The sequence below is a fragment of the Lineus longissimus genome, chromosome 2 (assembly GCF_910592395.1).
Source record: "Lineus longissimus chromosome 2, tnLinLong1.2, whole genome shotgun sequence".
Taxonomy (NCBI): Eukaryota; Metazoa; Nemertea; class Pilidiophora; order Heteronemertea; family Lineidae; genus Lineus; species Lineus longissimus.
The window spans coordinates 29005253-29024624 of record NC_088309.1 but is presented as its reverse complement, the minus strand read 5'-3'; the positions used below and the strand labels follow the sequence as shown (position 1 = coordinate 29024624).

At 43.2% G+C, this 19372-nt stretch overlaps 3 protein-coding genes and 1 long non-coding RNA gene across 5 annotated transcripts; 2 read left to right on the top strand and 2 right to left on the bottom strand.

The window, feature by feature from the left end:
• Window positions 1-1029: 1029 nt before the first annotated feature.
• On the bottom strand, window positions 1030-3434 carry LOC135483431 (uncharacterized). Its single transcript, XR_010446314.1, has 2 exons — window positions 3261-3434; window positions 1030-2585 (listed from the first exon to the last, which is right to left on the bottom strand). It is a non-coding gene; the product is annotated as an uncharacterized LOC135483431 (long non-coding RNA).
• A 159-nt stretch (window positions 3435-3593) lies between these two features.
• Window positions 3594-6350, top strand: LOC135483430 (uncharacterized). Its single transcript, XM_064764349.1, has one exon. It carries the CDS (start codon window positions 4930-4932, stop codon window positions 6238-6240), a length of 1311 nt encoding a protein of 436 aa, XP_064620419.1. The 5' UTR covers window positions 3594-4929; the 3' UTR covers window positions 6241-6350.
• A 1093-nt stretch (window positions 6351-7443) lies between these two features.
• Window positions 7444-13352, bottom strand: LOC135483429 (S-adenosyl-L-methionine-dependent tRNA 4-demethylwyosine synthase TYW1-like). The gene is made up of 13 exons (XM_064764348.1): window positions 13267-13352; window positions 12802-12929; window positions 12285-12464; window positions 11771-12067; window positions 11371-11470; window positions 11098-11225; window positions 10698-10829; window positions 10187-10458; window positions 9884-9993; window positions 9448-9625; window positions 9004-9250; window positions 8545-8712; window positions 7444-8252 (listed from the first exon to the last, which is right to left on the bottom strand). Exons 1-13 carry the CDS (start codon window positions 13346-13348, stop codon window positions 8028-8030), a joined length of 2247 nt encoding a protein of 748 aa, XP_064620418.1. The 5' UTR covers window positions 13349-13352; the 3' UTR covers window positions 7444-8027.
• A 1489-nt stretch (window positions 13353-14841) lies between these two features.
• On the top strand, window positions 14842-18878 carry LOC135483940 (cell cycle checkpoint protein RAD1-like). Of its 2 annotated transcripts, XM_064765015.1 has the most exons (8): window positions 14842-14997; window positions 15319-15474; window positions 15732-15826; window positions 16022-16133; window positions 16498-16620; window positions 16900-16964; window positions 17254-17398; window positions 17616-18878. In XM_064765015.1, the coding sequence occupies exons 1-8, from the start codon at window positions 14887-14889 to the stop codon at window positions 17652-17654; spliced, it is 846 nt and encodes a 281-aa protein (XP_064621085.1). In that variant the 5' UTR covers window positions 14842-14886; the 3' UTR covers window positions 17655-18878. The 2 variants fall into 2 exon arrangements, with proteins under 2 accessions (XP_064621085.1, XP_064621084.1); XM_064765014.1 differs by lacking the exon at window positions 14842-14997 and having other exon boundaries at window positions 15097-15474.
• The last annotated feature ends 494 nt before the right edge of the window (window positions 18879-19372 follow it).

The window sequence follows — 19372 nt, the reverse complement described above, 5'->3', positions numbered from 1 at the left end:
AAATTATGCTTATTTTATACAAAAGAGCATTTTGACACAAACTATTTTGCCTTTTCTGTTTTGGCAGATGAGAAATAAGAAGAGTGGCTCCAAGTTGTGGTGGCGGGTCTTGCTGCTCTCGGTGCTGGTGAAGCAGGCACCGGCTGAGTCCTGCCCGATGAATGTCTGCAGTCAAGTCACCTGTCCTGCAATCACCTCGTGTGAGAAAGGCTATCTCCTGATGGATAAGGCGAGTGGGAAATGTGACTGCTGCAAGGCATGCGTCTTAATCAGAGGTAAGGAGGACAGCAATGAGCTTTCGATATCCCCTCCCGAGAACCAATTCACTAAGAATGGTTCTCGTTTCTTTTCCTGTCATCGGATTATAGAAAAGGGTTCATCGTTCCAGACCGAAATCCAGCAGTCCAACCTTGCCAAGCTGCTGCCGGGTGCCAAGGATGGCAAACTCGGTTTTAGTGTCATTGATCATGAGTTCAAAAGATTGTTCATGAGTTTACAAATGCCAATATTGACTATATACCTCTCTTTACGTTCAGGTGAAGGGAAAGGACCATGTGGTGAAGTCAAAGTTGGGGGCGGCTTCATTGGCGCGTGTACTGGCGGCCTGACGTGCCAGACAAAGGGAACCACTACTGTGGGCAAATGTATGAAGCCCTAAACTAGGCTGTGCGTAAACCAGGCGATGATGAAGATCCTGGAATGACATCAATGATTGAGCTGGATAGCCATCCTTATTTATCACCACGAACACATGACTGGCGGCCTGGCCAGTACGGGGGGGGGGGGGGGAGATTCCCGCTATCAGAAGATCCGCCAATTCCTTTGTGACCGGTGAAAGCGCATTGCAACCCTCTCAAATTACTTTGAAAATGGATCTGGTTGGTTTATTGTTACCGGATATCTATTCCCACATCCCCATCTATGCACTCGAATAAGGCCAATCTATTGGGCTCAGGGGGTTATTTCGGTTTACCCGTAAACATGCATGGACGTGGACACTTAACTATATCAAGATGATTGCAACTATGCTAAAACAATCATTTTAATAAATAGATTACCATTTAACGCAGGAACACATTATTATGTACAACATTCATAAACGGGAAGACATCGCTGAAAGACCTTGGATACGACATATGTTTGCCTGGAACGCTCCTCTCTGATAGAATAAAAAGGAACTTTACTGTTTGGCCACTAAGCGAAGAAGTTACTCAATACAAAATGGATTTTCACGCAGTATCTCGAGACCAATCGTTTATCTGTCATATATAAAAGGTGCACATGAAAACACCAGAAAGAAAAGAGATTCTTATGTTGAATATCTGTGTGTCTCATCGGGTACGAGTGTGTAGGCTTAGCCCAAGCACTTCATTCTCCTTGAGGAAAGTCGATGTCGAATGCATTGAATCTTGATACTGTATTATAGCAATTGCAGATGGCGTTAGTATATAGAAGTGTTGCGCCGCTTCAGACCATGACGACAATGCTGTGCGAGATAAATGCGAATGGTAAAAGGATCCATTTCAACTTCCCTAAAGGAGAAACTAATCACATTTAGTCATGTACACTATGAGGATGCTGCATCTGCATATCAAAATATAGAAAAGTGCCATGAAATATTAAGACACGTAGGCCCTATTGCTTGTATGGCACACTGTCGTATCTTAGCAACTATCACAAGAATAAAGAGGGACCACGGCCGGCGCATCCCGACCTGCGGGTCTTCTATCAATAACTTAGTGTTATTTAAACCAGCCTCAGTGTCACGACTGGCTGAACGCTCATCCTGCGGCATTTACGACAAAGGGACGTCCATCCCTTCCCTTTAAAAAGATTGGTGGGTTAAAAACGCGTGCATTGCGATTCTGAATAAACGAAGCCCTCATTCTCAAAATCTGTGCGTTCTCTCACGTTTTCTCTATGAATGGTCGAGATCTGGTTGGAAGCTTCCGTGGATGTGGACGCCACTGGCTCCTGTATTGCCCTCGTCATTTCCGGATCCGGACTTGCGCAGTCTCGTATCAGTCCACAGCGCCTACGCATATCAAAGTCATACATATGCTGTCTTTCATTATTAGTAAGCACCACTGATAACTGAAACACAGCTGCAATCATGCCGAAAAAGGCAAAAATCATGTAAAACAATTGCATAATTTTGTTAAAATGTTGAAAATAAACATCAGTATATCCTTCATAGATATAAAATACTATGCCGATGGTGATCAAGCCTGGATAAAGTCCGAAAATGTTGAACAGATTCATGACAAACATAAACCTTTTGTTGCATTTCGTCTCCGATAGGTGGACTACTATGCCACTTCCTCCCGCCAAAATTGCCATTGCACCACTCCACACTCCGACAAAAGTTGCCCAGGCGAATGCCTTGTAGATATAGACGAGGACAGCATTGGCAGCGAGCAACATCCCTACACAACATTGTGCTATTCCCCCCCAGAGGCGCCTCAACTTGCTCCGGCTCTTCCGCTTCGTGCGCAACCGTGTGATGACGTCAGACATACCGCTCTTCTATGATTGGCCGATGGACGTGACGCATCCGACAGGTACGATCACGTCCAGGAATCAACCTGAAAAGTGAAAGAATGAAAACATCACACACATATCTACTTCCTGGTGCCTGACCAAACATAGCCTACACATACTTTATATCGGTACATTCTTCCGAGATCCGAATCATTAATTGTTTTAGTGGAAATATTGGCAGACGGATGATTTTAGGTTGTTCTTGTCCTTGACAGATTGTCTGCATTGTTGGGTGTTGGTCTTGAGCTGTCCAGACAGTCTTTCAATAAGACTCTGATCCACCAGAGTGCATTCTAGCAGGACACACCACTGGTCCTCAATAGTTTGGCAACATGAATGCTTAATTACTCGAATGTTTATGCCTCTTTAGCAGTCCCATTGTTCCTCTCTGGCTGTTTTACACGTCAGCACTGGTTCACGCGTAAGACCGTGACCCTCCAGCAGGCGGTTATGACACACACCACGCACTTGTGGTCATATTTATTAGGAACATTTGGGGGAAACACTTCCCCGGCCACCGCCTCCTTCCGGCAATGCACCCATAGCCATTAATGTGGCTTTGGTAATGTAGCAGGAACAGGATGACAGTACCAACCACTTCGTAAATATACACCAGTACATTCAAATACATTCATGAGTCACATCGAACTACATTACTATCAGGCCAAACACACGACTTATGTGCCTACATACTTATATCAGCACAGCGTTTTTCTTACCACATTTTATCACCGCGGCTTATGTCGGCTCGGTGTACGTGTGAACATCAGTAACAAGCTGCTTGACACACGAAGGGGGATCGGGGTAAGCAGTGACCACAGAAGATGCAATTGTCAATCAGCAAAGACAATATCTCACTGCACAACCACATGCACAAGAAGGAAGAGAAGACGCACTCACACCTGGATCTGGACAGCTGTCTGTCGCCGACTTGAGGTGACCGAGGACAATGTATAACACCGACTCCCTTCACCATTTCTTTCTAACCTTTATAAACCAGAAAGAGCTGTTCACACCAGCTATCTACACACATTGTACGTATGAATATGATAGCACACGGGGCCACCATACGGGTCTTAGTCGTCTCAGCCTATCTAAATACTTATCTGCATTCACAATCATCGCTATCAGGACAAGTCGTTTTGCCCTCGCGCACACAATGAAGGTGACCGACTTTGTGAAGATGTGACCCAAATTATAAACGCGACCACGTAAACAAAGCAAAATATTCGTCGGCACCACGAATGAGGTTTCTGCAAATAGGTCATCCAGTTCAAGTTGATGTTGGAGCTGAATACAGGATACAGTGTTACATCCTTGACTTGCTGAGTGTGCTACGCAGAGAGACAACATTTCACCACCTGACAGTCAAAGGGACATAGTTACAACCAGGCCTTGTTGAGACACTTCGAGCCGGCAACAGTGAAGGGACTGGTCATTATGGAACGGACTGGTCATTAACAATAGGTTCAAAAGCAGACCTAGAATGCCATCCAAGCACTGTAGATTTCATTTTCATCAAAATCACTGAGAAGCAGACAATATTCGAGTCGAGATTATTCGAAACAGTAACAGATCGATTCTGGTGTTTACGAGGCATAAAAGTGTCATCTGTTGTTTGAAGATGAACTTGCAGTCAGCTGAGACGTTCCGATATGTTTCATATCTGTTATAACCGCTTACTTCATGGCATTAGTTAGTAGCAGTTAGATCAGTCGATGTGTTATTGCTTTATCAGACGATTCTGCACGGCGAACCTGCTCACAAAATCGAGTTAAATCCTAAATTTCTGTAAACGATGTCTGCCATGTTTTCCCCTTCTTTCCACATGCAGTGGTGCTATACTGAATATTGGCTTGAGGTCCAGAAATACCCCACGTGACCAAATGTTATTTTCTCCTCGCTGCCTAGGGAAGGTTAGTGAAGCTAATTAGCAACTGTCATACGTAAGCTGTTATTCGTTGATATTACGAATGTCACATTACATTCGCTGTTGGAGACCTGGTATCAGTGGCATCTTTGACGTAATCTCATTAGCCATGGTGTTACTGTCGTTCCACACAATAGCTACTCGGGATGTACACCTTAGCTTCTTCAATCACTCTCGGCAAAGCCAATTGATAGAGTTCATTCAGGAGATATAATGAGAAAGTACCACTGGAACATTCGATTTTAATTGGGAGACTATTTACACAGGAAAATTCATTGTGAAGGTGTATCCTTTCCATACCGTATATGGACGATGGAGAATGGATAGAGGGGTTATCACACACTCTGACCGCAGCATCCATCCGACATCTGACCTTGGATAAACTTGAAAGGAACCGCAGAACTATGTAACAATATAAACCGTCTGGCCTTAGTACTCTAAGGTATGACAGAGACGCGATGAGTGACATGAACCGTTCATTGATTGAGTCGATCTTGAACGTGAGCGAGTTGGTGACGGGAGACCTGTGTTTCGGAGTTCAGGCGACTATTGGCATAAACATGATTGTTACAATCTTCACCAACGTCCTCCTGGTATTGATCATCTCCCGTAGCACCAGTTTACAGGCCGCACCCAATACCTTCCTTCTCAACATTTGCTACGCCAATCTCATCCTTGCGGTGGCAATGGCGGCCACTTTACTGACACATCTCCTTCAACCAGAGCATTACGCCACCCACAGAATCATTGAAAACGTCTCGCTCTTCTTTAAGGCTTGGCCCAACTTCATGTATCTGTCGACCTTCACCTTCATTGGGTATTTTCGGCGGAGGATGCTTCAAACTCCAGTGTTGACGCTGTGTGCGCGGAAGAAGTTGATCCATAGGTTAGTGTGGATTTCTCGCATTCATGCTCCTGTGATGAGCCTGATGGTGGTGCTGTGTGTCAAGGACGATCTGTATAGCAACATCGCCATCTCCTACTCTCAGACATCGTACAAGCGCACCACAACAATAGCCTGGCCACAGATCATAGCACTCGCCATTGAATTTGCCAATTGTGCTGCTTTTTTAATTTCGATCTTTGTCCTCTATATTCAACTCTTCAAAATGAGTCGCATTGGCAAAAATAAAGTTCTTCCGAAACGGACAAGCGCTTTCCGACTCCGAATCAACAGGAACATGTCATCCTTTCATCTCGACCAGACACAACCCAATGAGACAGGTCGCCCGTACGTTTTCGGTGAGCCGCTCAACATATTCAGTGTCTTCTACACGAAAGCGGAGCAGAGTGTGGCGTTCAAGGACATCTTGGAGCATCCACAGCAGAATGGAACACGACGGCAGTGTAGCAACTTTAGCCGGGGCAATTTGACCTCTGTGCAGGCCCAATCACCACAGTTCTCGGACATTTCCCCCGGGGCTCAGCTCAAAAATTATAACCAAGCCACTTTACGGAGAACCTTAGCGATCCGGAGAGACACCAATACTCACACCAGTGCTCTTCAAAATGGCTTCATCCTCGTCTCCATCTACGCCATATTCACTGCCCCGGCCATGTGTACCTGTGTAATCGTCTTGTTCTCGGAGCTCACCATCGAGGTCATGATATTGAGATACATAGGGAATATGCTTTACTTCTTGCTTGGCCCAGCATACCCTATATTCTACTTCATCTCAAATAAGAAGGTCAGACGGTCGAGTTTTAAATTCCTTGTTTACTGCTCACGAAGAGCAACCTCTCTTTTCCAGGGTTTTACCGATGGGTGATTAGACTAGGCCTATATATATCTGATCACTGTTGGTCTGACTGAGCGCTTTCCAGTTTGTTCTATTAAACACTATTTGTATCAAAATGTTATCATTTATTTATCTAACACAACGGAATGTACAATCGTAAACTTAGCAAGCATTTTGTGTTGTTTATTTCCTTTGTACATTCGTGACCCACTTGACAGCTGTCAAGAGTGAATCAGAAATATCTAGTTTGGCCAGTCTCAGAAACCAGCCCTCAGCACATAATCGAACTTCAATTACATGGAGCACGTGTAATGCTTTGGAGTATTCCAGTTAAAAATAGCAAAGTCTCCTGTAGACATGGCAATTCTTGTATGATTAGATAATGTAAGCAGGCATTCTATCAACTGCACCTCGACATGCGGACATTAAGGGTGTGGGTCAAGACGGACAGGGGCTCAACGCGCGATAGGTCTGATTGTCCCCGAACACCTGATTTCACACACCAACACTTCCTCGATGTTGCGTTTGTAGCCTTGCCCAAGTCATCTTTTCTTATATAACTACCACCCTGACCAGTTCAGAGACGATTTCCGTTCTAAATGATCTATTGACTACTGAAGAGAACTACATGTATTTCATCAATCATGGTCTTTCTCTGTTTACTATTATCTTGAAAACACGTAGATTGGAACGGTTTCAGATCGTCTTTCTTCACATAGGTGGCAGCACCACTGGGAGCTTCAATATCTTGAGGACAATGTCAAAACCAGGAACATGACTTGTTTCATAGAGGGGCCTTTTCATCAATTTGAAAATGAACGGTAGAAACCAAGGCGTGTGCATTGGCCATTTCCGACCGATTGGAAGTACCGAGTGCCACGAGCCTCCAACTCTCATCCTTCCCATGAGAAAGCAGACACATGCGCACACTATGCCCCTTCTACACTCTTGTTCCTTTTGCTTTCACTTCCACCATTGACCTTGGACATAGTCATGTCCTGTACGTCAGTAAACAATGCATGTATTTTGCAGCCGCATAAACACCTCCATGCCGCTACTTCAGGCATGATGTACTTTATAGACAGCCATAGTATCAGGAATGCAATGTAAATCTTGGATTTGTCCCACATCATGAAGACTGTCACAAACTTGCAGGAGTTTGTGCAAATCACGTGGACTAAGACGACTGTCACAACCAGGCATGCCAGCCAGGAGACAACACAAAGACTGGAGTTTCATGAATGTGTTTATTTGTGACACTGAAACAACGTAACTCTTCCTTTTCTACACCAATACATTCATTTACCGGTTTTTATACAAAATACAATGTAGAATCAGAATATGCCCAATGCCGGCCATTACAGCCGATTCACAAAGAACAGCCAGCTGTCAAACCATGGCCTCGACTCTTGGATGTATGACTACCTTAGCATCATTAGACCAGTTGAGCATGATCCATTGAGATGCCCGAGCAAAGGCATCTTTAACAACATGTGGGCCCAAGGGACTCGGTCAGTTAAATCTGCAATGCTGAAGATGTCATCCTTGACCACCTTTCAGCAATGATATATGGAATGTTTCCACTCATCCCCACAACTGGCAAACCGCTAAATAGTTCACATGCGATGGCCAACGTGCTTGTTCAAGGTGCAAGAATGAGGTTAAGACAATAATACACTGCCTTGAACAACCCAGATACGGTCATTGCCTTTGAATTCTTACAACCTGTCTCCTTCACCCCTCAACAGCCAGGACATCTCCAGAGCCATCACAAAAGTCTCGGATTGTCTTTGAACTCCAAGAATGTCCTTCACGCCTCAACAGCCCCCTACATCCTTCTCTTTATTCTTCTTCCTGTAATGTCTGGTTTCCTTGGGGTCGAAGCCACGTTCCTCTGCCCCAAACACAGCCCAGCTTGGAGTCTTAGCCATATAATCCTCAGCTTTGAAAGTCTGTGTACCATTGCTTTCTCTGAACACCTTAATCAAGTCATGAAATCTGGAATAATCAATCCACGTCCACCATTCACCATTGATTTTAAACTGAAATATTCAAGAAATCAATGTTTATCAGAATGTTTACAAGATTTCAAATTGAGACCAATGTCTAGACTTGCCCCTTCATGCCAGCAGACGCACAAAAAGACTTCCTTTATGCAGTAGTGTAATAAACAGCTAATTCAAGCTTGAGCTGCATTGCTTGAAGAAGACTCTCTTGATGAATAAGCTTGAAGCCAAACTATGCATCATAACACTTTGTACATTGTATGCTGACCAGTTTAGTCATGATTTGATTCACATGGAATGATACAGCCACAGCTCATGCTATTCTAACCTTCTTGTGCGCAACCAGGATGCAATTAGAGTGTTCATGTTCTGACGCGATCTCATAGTCTGGAAGACGGTCAGCAAGTTGTTGGACAAAGGAGACGACTTCTTCGTGCCACGGGACGTTCTTCATGGTCAGAGTGCTTGCCTTAGATTCACCACAGTAGGTCACTCCCTGGAAACATGAGAACAACCCAAGAGAATCAGACAGACAGTACTCATGACAGAATCTTGAAGTGTTCATATCAGAGTTGTGTGATAGGCATTTTAAGATGTCTGGTCAGAAGTCTGTAGATATTTGTAGATATCTGGTCAAAGTAGTGCCTGAATAAAGCTTTTATCACCCCTCTGCCATATGTATCAACTATCTTTGTGACTATTAACATGCATTTCTCAGCTAGCATTGTGATCTGTCTTTCTTGGGAGGTTCAACTGGCAAGTAAACAAGGAAAACGACATCACTTACCTTAATTTCAATGAAATCTGGCTTTGCTCTGCTCACCAGATCTGCATAGTTGTCTATTTCATCTGTGTTCCATGCCTTTACTAGAGTCAGTCGGTAGACCGTTCTTTGACCCTTTTCCCCAAGGGCTTCTAAACTGGAGATGAAGCGAGGCCAGAAATCTTTAAAGAGGGGTCGATCAATCTTCTTGAGACTGTCCTTGGTGCTGGCGTCAACACTCACATACAGCTGGGTAACAGGCACAAGATTTCTAAAAAAACACAATAAAATGTTGTCAAAACACCCGAGAATATACCTGAACTTATGAATGTGACTCACAACATTTTTCTAGACAGAATGTAGGTTCTGTGGGAAATGGTGGATTTGTCACAAGAGGAAGAGCAACAACTTGTTGGGAAAGCAATAAAGAGCCTCCTCTGTCATGAAAGGTCAAGGTCAAGTACCTACCTGATGGCATCTGGGAACTGAGCATTCGTCACCAGGAACGATGAGATTCCCTTGTCATGGAGGAGTTCAACAAATCGGTTAATTTCTGGATACATGATGGGTTCTCCGACTAGAGACAAAGCACAGTGTTGTGGTGTCAGGCCTTCAGCAAGTCGCTCTGGTTGAACACCAGGAACCCCTGGAACCAGAACATATCAGGTCTGTGACGGCGAGGAAATGGACCAACAGGCATTGAAGTTGACAAGCACTTGCAAACTACTGCTATTTATTCACCTGCCTAATTGTAATTTCACTTCAGCAAGGTTCCTTCCTGTCATTCATATTCTAAGATCACAAAGGTTGCTGTGTTTTAACAAGAGCCATTTCTAACAAATGTGTGGAATATTTCTATCAGTTAAAGTGTAGTCCCTCATGTTGCTTCTTTTCTGGTACATACCTCTGAACTGTTTGATCATATTACAGTGGTTACTGACAGCACCTTCTATCACAGTCTCAGGGTCATCCATCTTCCAACGCCACTCTGTACCAACAGGGTTTGTGTGATGTCTGCAAAATGGATGATACAAAATAATAGATACAGAAAAGTTCAATTAGAGTGTATTGGATGCAACTTCAGCATAAAACTTCTTTAAGACAACAAAAACCTGACTTATTCATCAAACAATGACGCGGTGTTTTGATACATATGGCCAAGGTTTGTATTCAGAAATAGATCTCATATGGTTGTAAATCGACTAACCTCCAGCAGAAGACACATTTATTAGCACAAGCAAGACTAGGTGTGGTCTCCATGCACCGATGACTCTCAATACCATAGAAACTGTGTTTGTAACATCCACCACGTCCTCGGAGCATGGACTTGGTCCAACGACAGAGTTTGACTCCAGAATGTGATCCAATCAGCCGATAGCCCTGTTTCTCCAATGCCTTTCTCAGAATGGGCGTAATCATTTCTCGTTTTTCTCCTCCCTCCTTCCCACTTGCTGCATCTTCCTCTTTCTTACGATTTACCTGGAAACCAATGTAGAGTAAGCTGGTAAAGGCACCCAGTCTTATGAATAAGTATTCATTTGATGAAATAACAAACAGACTTTCTGAACCATGAATCCAGAATAGGGATACGACATCATAGAATTGAAGCTGGAAACTTTTAGCTTCTTCAAGCCATTGACAGGAACCACACGGGACAAACAACCAGGGCTGTCAATACTGCCATGAATGGGGTAGAGTTAGTATAAGACACATCTCACCTTGGCTTGTTTCATTTTCTTCATGACCTTTCCAAGATCTTCCAGGTCAACCACTCCATCTGATTTCTGAACACCATCAACATCATCTTCATCGTCGTCTTCTTCCTCTTCACTAGTTGTTTCATACAAGTCCTGCAATGGCATTGGTAAGAAGCTCCCATTCAAGTGGAAAACAGCTGTCGGTATGTAACTTTCTCTTTGAGGACACTCCATCAGCAATGTCTCTTTTCAATATGCTGAACATCACCAAAACCATTCCAAAAGTCCATGTCAGCAGGCATTACCAGTATACAAAATGATCATCAGATCTTCAGCAATGAATAATGACCTAAGGCTTCAGGAAAACATTTCTCTCCATGAAATTTATTTAACAATTCCAATGATGATCTCAGAGACTTACTTCACTGCAGTCGTTACAATCCCCGCAGCCTGTACTCTCAGCAGTATCTTTGCAACATGTTTGCGATGAGGTGTTATCCAGATTGAGCCAGAACAATTTCATCCAAGAAGCGAAGTCTGCTTCATTACCTAGAATGAGAAGGAGGCAGAAAGAGAACATGATGGTTCCTTTGTGCCAATTCAGTTTCTTCCCTTGTAAATTTGTCGATATCTACATTTGCCTAATCTCATGAACCTGGCGATGTATTACACAAGAAGACGAGACTAAACTTACCTCCATGTTGACTAGCAGCAACATTCTCATCAACGAGACCTACATCCATCAACCGTGATGCTGACAAGTCGTGTAACCACTGATCCACATTCTTACCTACCTACAAACAAGAAGCTGGACACTAAGTGTGGGATGTTGCACTTATTGCTGAACCAACTCTACTGAAATAAGGTGCTCGACCTATGAGACTAGTGACTAATGTAAAGTGGTTGGCAATTGTTGGCAATGCTGGAAGAGGCATGTGGTTTCCAAGAGTCACTGGAAGAAGTAACGACACACCTTTGGATCGTGGCTAAACAGATCATGATAAATCCTGCTGAACAACACATCAAGTGATCACACAACACAAGAACACCCTGTTTTGGGTCAGGATCATCCCTGTAGAACATGACCCACTTACCATACAAAAGTTCTCCTTGTATAAAGAATTCCCAAGAGAAACAACAGCATACTTCATGCCCCGCAGTTTGGTTTTGGTTACTCTAAAATCAGACACTTCCTCTCCAAGCCATTTATAGAACCAGGTGGCGCCGTCTGGAGGTGTGCCATCAGTGTATGTTGAAATTATGAAGATGCAAACATTACTACCGCTAGTCTCATCTGCGAGAGAGTCATCAGGATCATACAACTTTAAATCTACTACTTCACAATCAATCTGCTTCAATGTGGCCACTTCCGCCAACCTCTCTGCAAAGCTCTGCAAAACAGGAAAGGGCAAATTATCCATATAACAAAATACTTTAGGAATGTTGATGAGACTTCAACGTCAACCAGAACCCTTCTGCCGTTGAATTAGTATCATTTGAAGTCATACCTCTAATCATTGATGATCCAGTGCGATGTCAAACGTGAGGGGCCAGAAAGAAGGGAAGTCCTGCAGAAAGTCACCATCAAAAGACAACAGAGACCCTCACCTTTGCTATGCCTGTCTGAGTTCCATAGAATACTTTCAAACTCTTCTTTTTCTCCTTCTGACAGCCGCAGTCACGTGAAGAGCCGATGTTCTCAACATTTGCTTTTGTAATCTTTTGAGCTAAACTCCCAACAAGATTTGTTGGGACTGTCTTCTCGACTTGAGGACCATTGTAACCTTTCTGGAAAAGATTAAAGTGACAGAGTAACTTACTATTCCAACAAACACAGTCACAGAGACTTACTATTCCAACAAACACAGTCACACAGACACAGTCACGTCTACTTCCTTTAATGTTTCAAAGAAGATAGCTCTTTATAAATAACACTGAAACCGGAAATCATCAACAAGGGAACCCTGCTTGCAAAGTGAGTTAACAGTTGCTTACGAAGCCTAACCCTGCTTGCAAAGTGAGTTAACAGTTGCCTACGAAGCCTTATGCTTAATTTTTCTCATTGATGCCATAAAAGAGATAAAAACTTGATGTCCATGCACTGATGTGCAAACCATGTTCTTACCTTGACATTGATCCTTGTCTTCCGACCAGACAGCAGCAACCATCCCAAGAGTAAAACTGCTACAGTTGTAATTATGCTGTAGAAGTTGATGCTTAGAAGAAAGTCGTAGAGTGCCTTTTCGGTTTTATCTAAGATATAAATGAGAGGAGAGTGAATAACAGTGGCCTAATCAGAGATACGTCATGGGCAAGGGCATCAAATGAAAAACTTTAATGGCAACTCCCAAATCATGAACCACATAAGAACAATGTGAGGGCATGAAATAAATAGTGGACCAGTCGAAATATCGCTGCCGAAAATTCATGTACATTTTAGCATGCATGCACACAGCACAGTGCACACACGAAGAACACACAGAGGAAGATGTAAAACCTAATAATACACGCGTTGCCATCATACTACAGCGAATTCTCGGCTATGTATTTGAATGTTAATATTTATTGCTTCTCTCTGGCTTTTCAATACCTGGCACAGCTTCAGATTGATGAATTATTTCGAAAATAATCACAAAAAAAGCGAAAATTCGGCAACGCATGGAGGCCGCCATCTTGGGGAAACCACGGGTAGGTGTAAACTGTGGACGAAAGTGTGGACGAAAGTGTGGACAGCGGCCCTCTAAGTTTGGTGGGCTGTAATTTCTTTGTCTTTCAATATATTTAAAAGAAATTGCAGTATATTATGCATTATAACTAATGAATTATGGCCTATTTTTTAATAGTCATTCTTACATATCAACTTACATCTTACACCAAACTTAGAGGGCCGCTGTCCACACTTTCGTCCACACTTTCGTCCACAGTTTAGGTCTCGTTAGGGAGTTTTTCCCAAATGTACGCGACGATGACGTGCCCCATTAACAGGACGTAACATCTATTTTAAAATGCGTTTCCAAAGTGAATACATGAGGACAACCCATTTGTGTCGTATATCACTGGAAACGCCCGATTCCCCTGATTCTGCAGGATGTTAAATCGGGCATTTTATTTCTTTAAATAAATCATAAGCTTCGCATTTGCTCCTTGCTCTGTTCACCATCCCAAATGGCAATATTGCCAATTGGGCCGGACAATCACGAAAAACCCCAAATATTATACATTTCTTCCTGAATAATTCTTACACAGACCATTCTCCCATGAAAGACAGTTGCTTACGCTACACAAAAATCAAAAAAAAATCGAGGGTCAACCATTGAACTTTTGAGATATGTTGAATTTTGCACAAATCAGCGAAAAACGCACCAACTGGCACTGGACGAAATTTCAACACGGGGCCGACGCACATCCCAAGCTCAGTGTACACATACGTCGGCAACAACAGTATAAATGCGTAGTTTCTTGTTAGTCGCCTATTGAGTAGCGCTCTAGGTTTCAGAAACTCCAAAAAAACATGTCTTTGCCAAAACAACTGCTGAATCAACGCTGACATACTGTAAGGACCGAGAAATCAATGATTTTAGGATCTACGGTTAGGGCTTGGCCGCGCATGAATAAAAAAAACAACTCCCTAATGAGACCTTACACCTTCCCCTTTCAACAGGGCTTCAGTGGTGCCGCCATCTTGGATCAACGAAAGTTGGTCTGAGAGAGGGCCAACTATTTTTGCCTACAACTGAATGATATTGTCATTGTCATTCAAATAAAAGTAGTTTTTGTGAAAGAATATTATTTGGACTAGTTAGAAATATCACAATTTCAACAAATTCGTTGATTATTGGTCCACATTTGGACACCAGACCTCGCATTTCCCCGTCCATAAGGTGTCAAAGGCCACTTCGAAAACCTTCATTGATCAAAACCACCCATCAGAATAATTTTGTTTTCTTTTTTTCTTTCGCTGACCCATTAAAAAGATTATAATGCATAATATACTGCAATTTCTTTTAAATATATTGAAAGACAAAGAAATTCCAGCCCACCAAACTTAGAGGGCCGCTGTCCACACTTTCGTCCACACTTTCGTCCACAGTTTACACCTACCCCAACAGAAGTCCAAGGGAGCGAAACGACTTCGATTTGGGGGAGAAAAGTCAGGGAGCGAAACAACCGCATTAGCAGAAAGCAGAAGCGGCACTTTTGAAAAACAAAAATGGCACTTTCCACCCAAGAAGCTGATGAGGAAGGTCATCATGTTCTTGTCGTCAGAATGGACAAAGCGAGAAACATGTCAAGTGTCTTGAAAGCAATCAATTTCAAAGATGTACGACCATTATTCATGACATCGCATGCTGCAGGTTTTGATTGGTTGATTTATGGTGCACCACCATTCTCACTGATTTAGGCCTATGCCGTGGCATAATTCTGAATTGTGTCTCTTGTTGTTGCTTTAGTCGTAGACTAGTTCTGATGTTCAACTCACTACAGTCTACATATGTCTAGTACATCGTCACTACCATGCCTGCCTTCATCACAGTGGCGTCAGTTGTGCATGATCAATCAATCATGCATTATCAGTCAATCACTCAATGTCCACAAAGGCGTATCCTTCACCAAAGAGACAAAGGTTTCATTCCTTTTCCAGACTGCCACCATATTTGCCAGCCCAAATGGATTGAAAGTAACCGTGGAAGATTCCAAATGTGTCCAAGCCAATGCATTCTTGCAGAACTCTGTATTTCAAGAGTATACCATCAACGAGGAGCAAGCCACGTTCAAGATAAACCTTACAGTTCTTTTGGTAGGTAATGTCTGACCTGAAACAAGTTCACAAGCTGAATATTTCAGTCAATTTCTGTGAATCAAGGTTATAATCTGTCAATGTAAGACTATAGTCTGTGTACTGGTCCCATCTACAGAAAGAAGAAGATATGAAATAGTTATATACTGTAACTGTGAACGATTTTAAGCATTTTTGCTGTCAACTTGTACCACAAGCGCATGTAGGATACCTGAGATACAAAAACATGTCTGATAATCTGTGTGTTCTTATTCCAGGATTGCCTGCTTATTTTTGGAGCCAGTCCACTTCCTGGGATTCAAACAGCTCTCAAACTCTCTTATGATGGCTATGGAACACCTCTCATTTTGATGTAAGAATATGACGTTTGTGCCTTGAACAGCCGATTAATTGCTCAATGTATTCATGTATTTCTGCATAGAAATTTGGTCACTTTTGATTTATCCTGGTGTCTCATTGGTAAATTGTAGAAAGGATTTTAGAAGGTATCTACTGACAATAACAAAAGACATTCTTTCATTTCAAAGCTAGTTCTATTTTCTTGCAGGCTGGAGGAAGGTGGTGTTCTGACAGACTGCAGCATCAAGACACAAGAGCCAGATGAAACATTAGATTTCAACTTCTCTAGCGTGAATGTCATCAACAAGGTCATTATGAAGGTACGTTTATTTTACATTCTGGTGGTTTGCGTGCTTAGTCCACTCGAAGCTGAATGTCCACTGACTTTTTAACTCCCATTGTTAATGTGACCAGCTCTCAAAAAAAGGGTTGTCAGTAATGAGTAACTCCAGGACTACTAGTAGAGACTAGGACAACTGATGTTAAGGTACTGCTACAAACATTCCTTATTGTTATAACTAGACTTCATGGTCACAGCACAAACAGCCAGATCTGCCATCTGTGGCCAACTGGTACATGTTAAAATGATGATTATTTAATCTCTTATGTTGGACGCACAAGAGCCTTCCCTCAGTTTTCATTGGATACAATTTTTTCGTTGTTAATTTGTTCTGTTCCTTCCAGTCAGAGTGTCTAAAGGAGGCATTCAATGAACTCGACATGACAAGTGAGGTGTTAGAAATCCTAATGTCGCCCGACAAACCATACTTCCGTCTTTCAACATTTGGTTCTGCTGGCAGTACCCACGTGAGTCATTCCATTGTCCTTGGATTAAAATGATGTGACTGAGGTTACCAAGTCAAGGAAGACTCTCTGCTTCGTGATGCTGCTTCAGAGCAGGAATGATACAGAGAAGACCATTTGGCCACAAAATCACTGCAGTCAAGATACCAACATTTCTATAATTGTAAGGTTTTAACCAGAACATGCCAATGATGAAAGTGTGCACTTTTACCCTTGACCATCCTTCCCACTAGTTAGATCTCACTGTCATTTGATGAACCCTAATTCTTGTCTCCCTTCCAGTCAGATTTCCCCAAAGAATCGGATATGGTGGAATCATTTCAGTGCACACAGACACAAACAAACAGGTGAGCTAGTCACTCATTCTCCAGGCAAACTTGGGTTGTAGTGTACTTATCTGGGGTTCATCAGTTTCTGTTCTAAATTTCCTTCACGATGGCTGTCTGCTCTACCTTTGCCCCATACTATCAAAGTCTTCCACAAACACCTGTACAAACTGTTTCTGGGACAACTCAAGTAGGCCCTCTCCATTCAACTTTCTGCTGATTTCTACCACAGTCATGATGGAGCCTTCAGATCTGATGTGTCAGCCAGGATCGAACAAAGACGTCTTTCAACCTTTTCTTTTTCCTTCAGGTACAAAATTTCGCTTTTAAAACCGTCAGTGAAGGCGTTGGCACTATCGAGTCGCATCTCAATCAGGACGGATGATCGGGGTTTCATATCGCTGCAATACATGATCAAGAATGAGGATGGACAGATATGTTTTGTGGAATACTATGTAAGTGATATTAGGTGTGATTTTAGAGGGAAGCGGTGGCAATATGTTCAGGTCCAAGCAGATCAACGGTTGTCAAGATTATCCTTCTTGGTAACTTATTGAACCTGCCTAGAAGACAACATTGGAACCGACAAGAATAGGGATAGTCTAGATTAGATATTGTGTCCTTCTACTGTAGTGTCAATGGTTCATCAGTGCTCTTCTCGTCTCTTTGCAGTGTGCTCCGGATGAGGAGATGGAGGATGAAGAGGAGTGACACAATCATCAAGTCAGGCTGGAAATAAGAAATGTGCCTGAACGGGAGCGGACTTTTCACGTGAGAGCCCCTTCCTTTGGTTAAACTTTTGGATTTGACCGTGTCCTCTTCAGACCAATCTAGGATGAACGGAAATCATGTTCAAACACAATGGATATTCTCTCCTTAGAAATCAGTAGTGAAGACAGTGGTTGTTACACGACTCCAACACAACAGGGCTCATGTTGGGCTCGCCAAGGCCAGTTATTGATATGACAGGAGGTAGGGTGGCTCATGTTGGGCTCGCCAAGGCCAGTTATTGATATGACAGGAAGTAGGGTGGCTCATGTTGGGCTCGCCAAGGCCAGTTATTGATATGACAGGAAGTAGGGTGGCTCATGTTGGGCTCGCCAAGGCCAGTTATTGATATTACAGGAAGTAGGGTTGCTCATGTTGGGCTCGCCAAGGCCAGTTATTGATATGACAGGAGGTAGGGTGGCTCATGTTGGGCTCGCCAAGGCCAGTTATTGATATGACAGGAAGTAGGGTGGCTCATGTTGGGCTCGCCAAGGCCAGTTATTGATATGACAGGAAGTAGGGTGGCTCATGTTGGGCTCGCCAAGGCCAGTTATTGATATTACAGGAAGTAGGGTTGCTCATGTTGGGCTCGCCAAGGCCAGTTATTGATATGACAGGAAGTAGGGTGGTCTGGATTATTTTCACAGCTGATCTTTCTCATCGGAGTGGACTGGTGCATTGATGCAATACCTACATACTCACTTTCTATAGTGCCTGTTCAAGAGCGCTTTACATAGTTACATGTTGAACAGAATTCGGATTGCATGCATGGTGGCATACTCCTGCATGTTCAGGTTGACAAATGAATATTACAGTCAGAAAGACAAAACCAGTCCACTCAGTCACGAGGGTTTGTCCAGTTGCCAATGTGCAGTATTCAGGCACCCATCGGCATTTTATATTGTCACTGTAAATTATGTAAATGTGCATGTACACTTACATTTAAGATAGATAGAATAATATTCAGTTACTGTACTATCAGGCGAGTCGTTATTCATTGAGCTGGAATGTTTCACATGATCAGATGTCTACCAACAGTGCATCTACTTTTCTCAGGAAGTAAGATTAGGCATCAGGTCAACCGATAGATGTTTAAACAAGGGCCACAAGGCACTCCTTGATTAAAAACATCTTTCAGCCTGGGGAGGAGTACTAAGATAAGGTATGGGAGAGACACTCCGCTCGATTCAGATTGATGCTGGTTGTCCTCGGAGTCTCCCCAGCACTGGTTGTGACCTCGTCCTCAATCCAGTCTGGAGTGTCCCCAGCCTCAGCAGTACTGAAATAAGGTATGGGAGAGACACTCCGCTCGATTCAGATTGATGCTGGTTGTCCTCGGTGTCTCCCCAGCACTGGTTGTGACCTCGTCCCAATCAAGTCTGGAGTGTCCCCAGCCTCAGGAGGACTGAAATAAGGTATGGGAGAGACACTCCGCTCGATTCAGATAGATGCTGGTTGTCCTCGGTGTCTCCACAGCACTGGTTGTGACCTCGTCCTCAATCCAGTCTGGAGTGTCCCCAGCCTCAGGAGTACTGAAATAAGGTATGGGAGAGGCATTGGTGCTCTAGTCAATGAGATGGATGCTGGTTGTCCTTCGATTCTCCCCTGCTCTGGTTGTGACCTCAATCCAATCTTAAGTATCTCCAGCCTTGGAGGAGTAA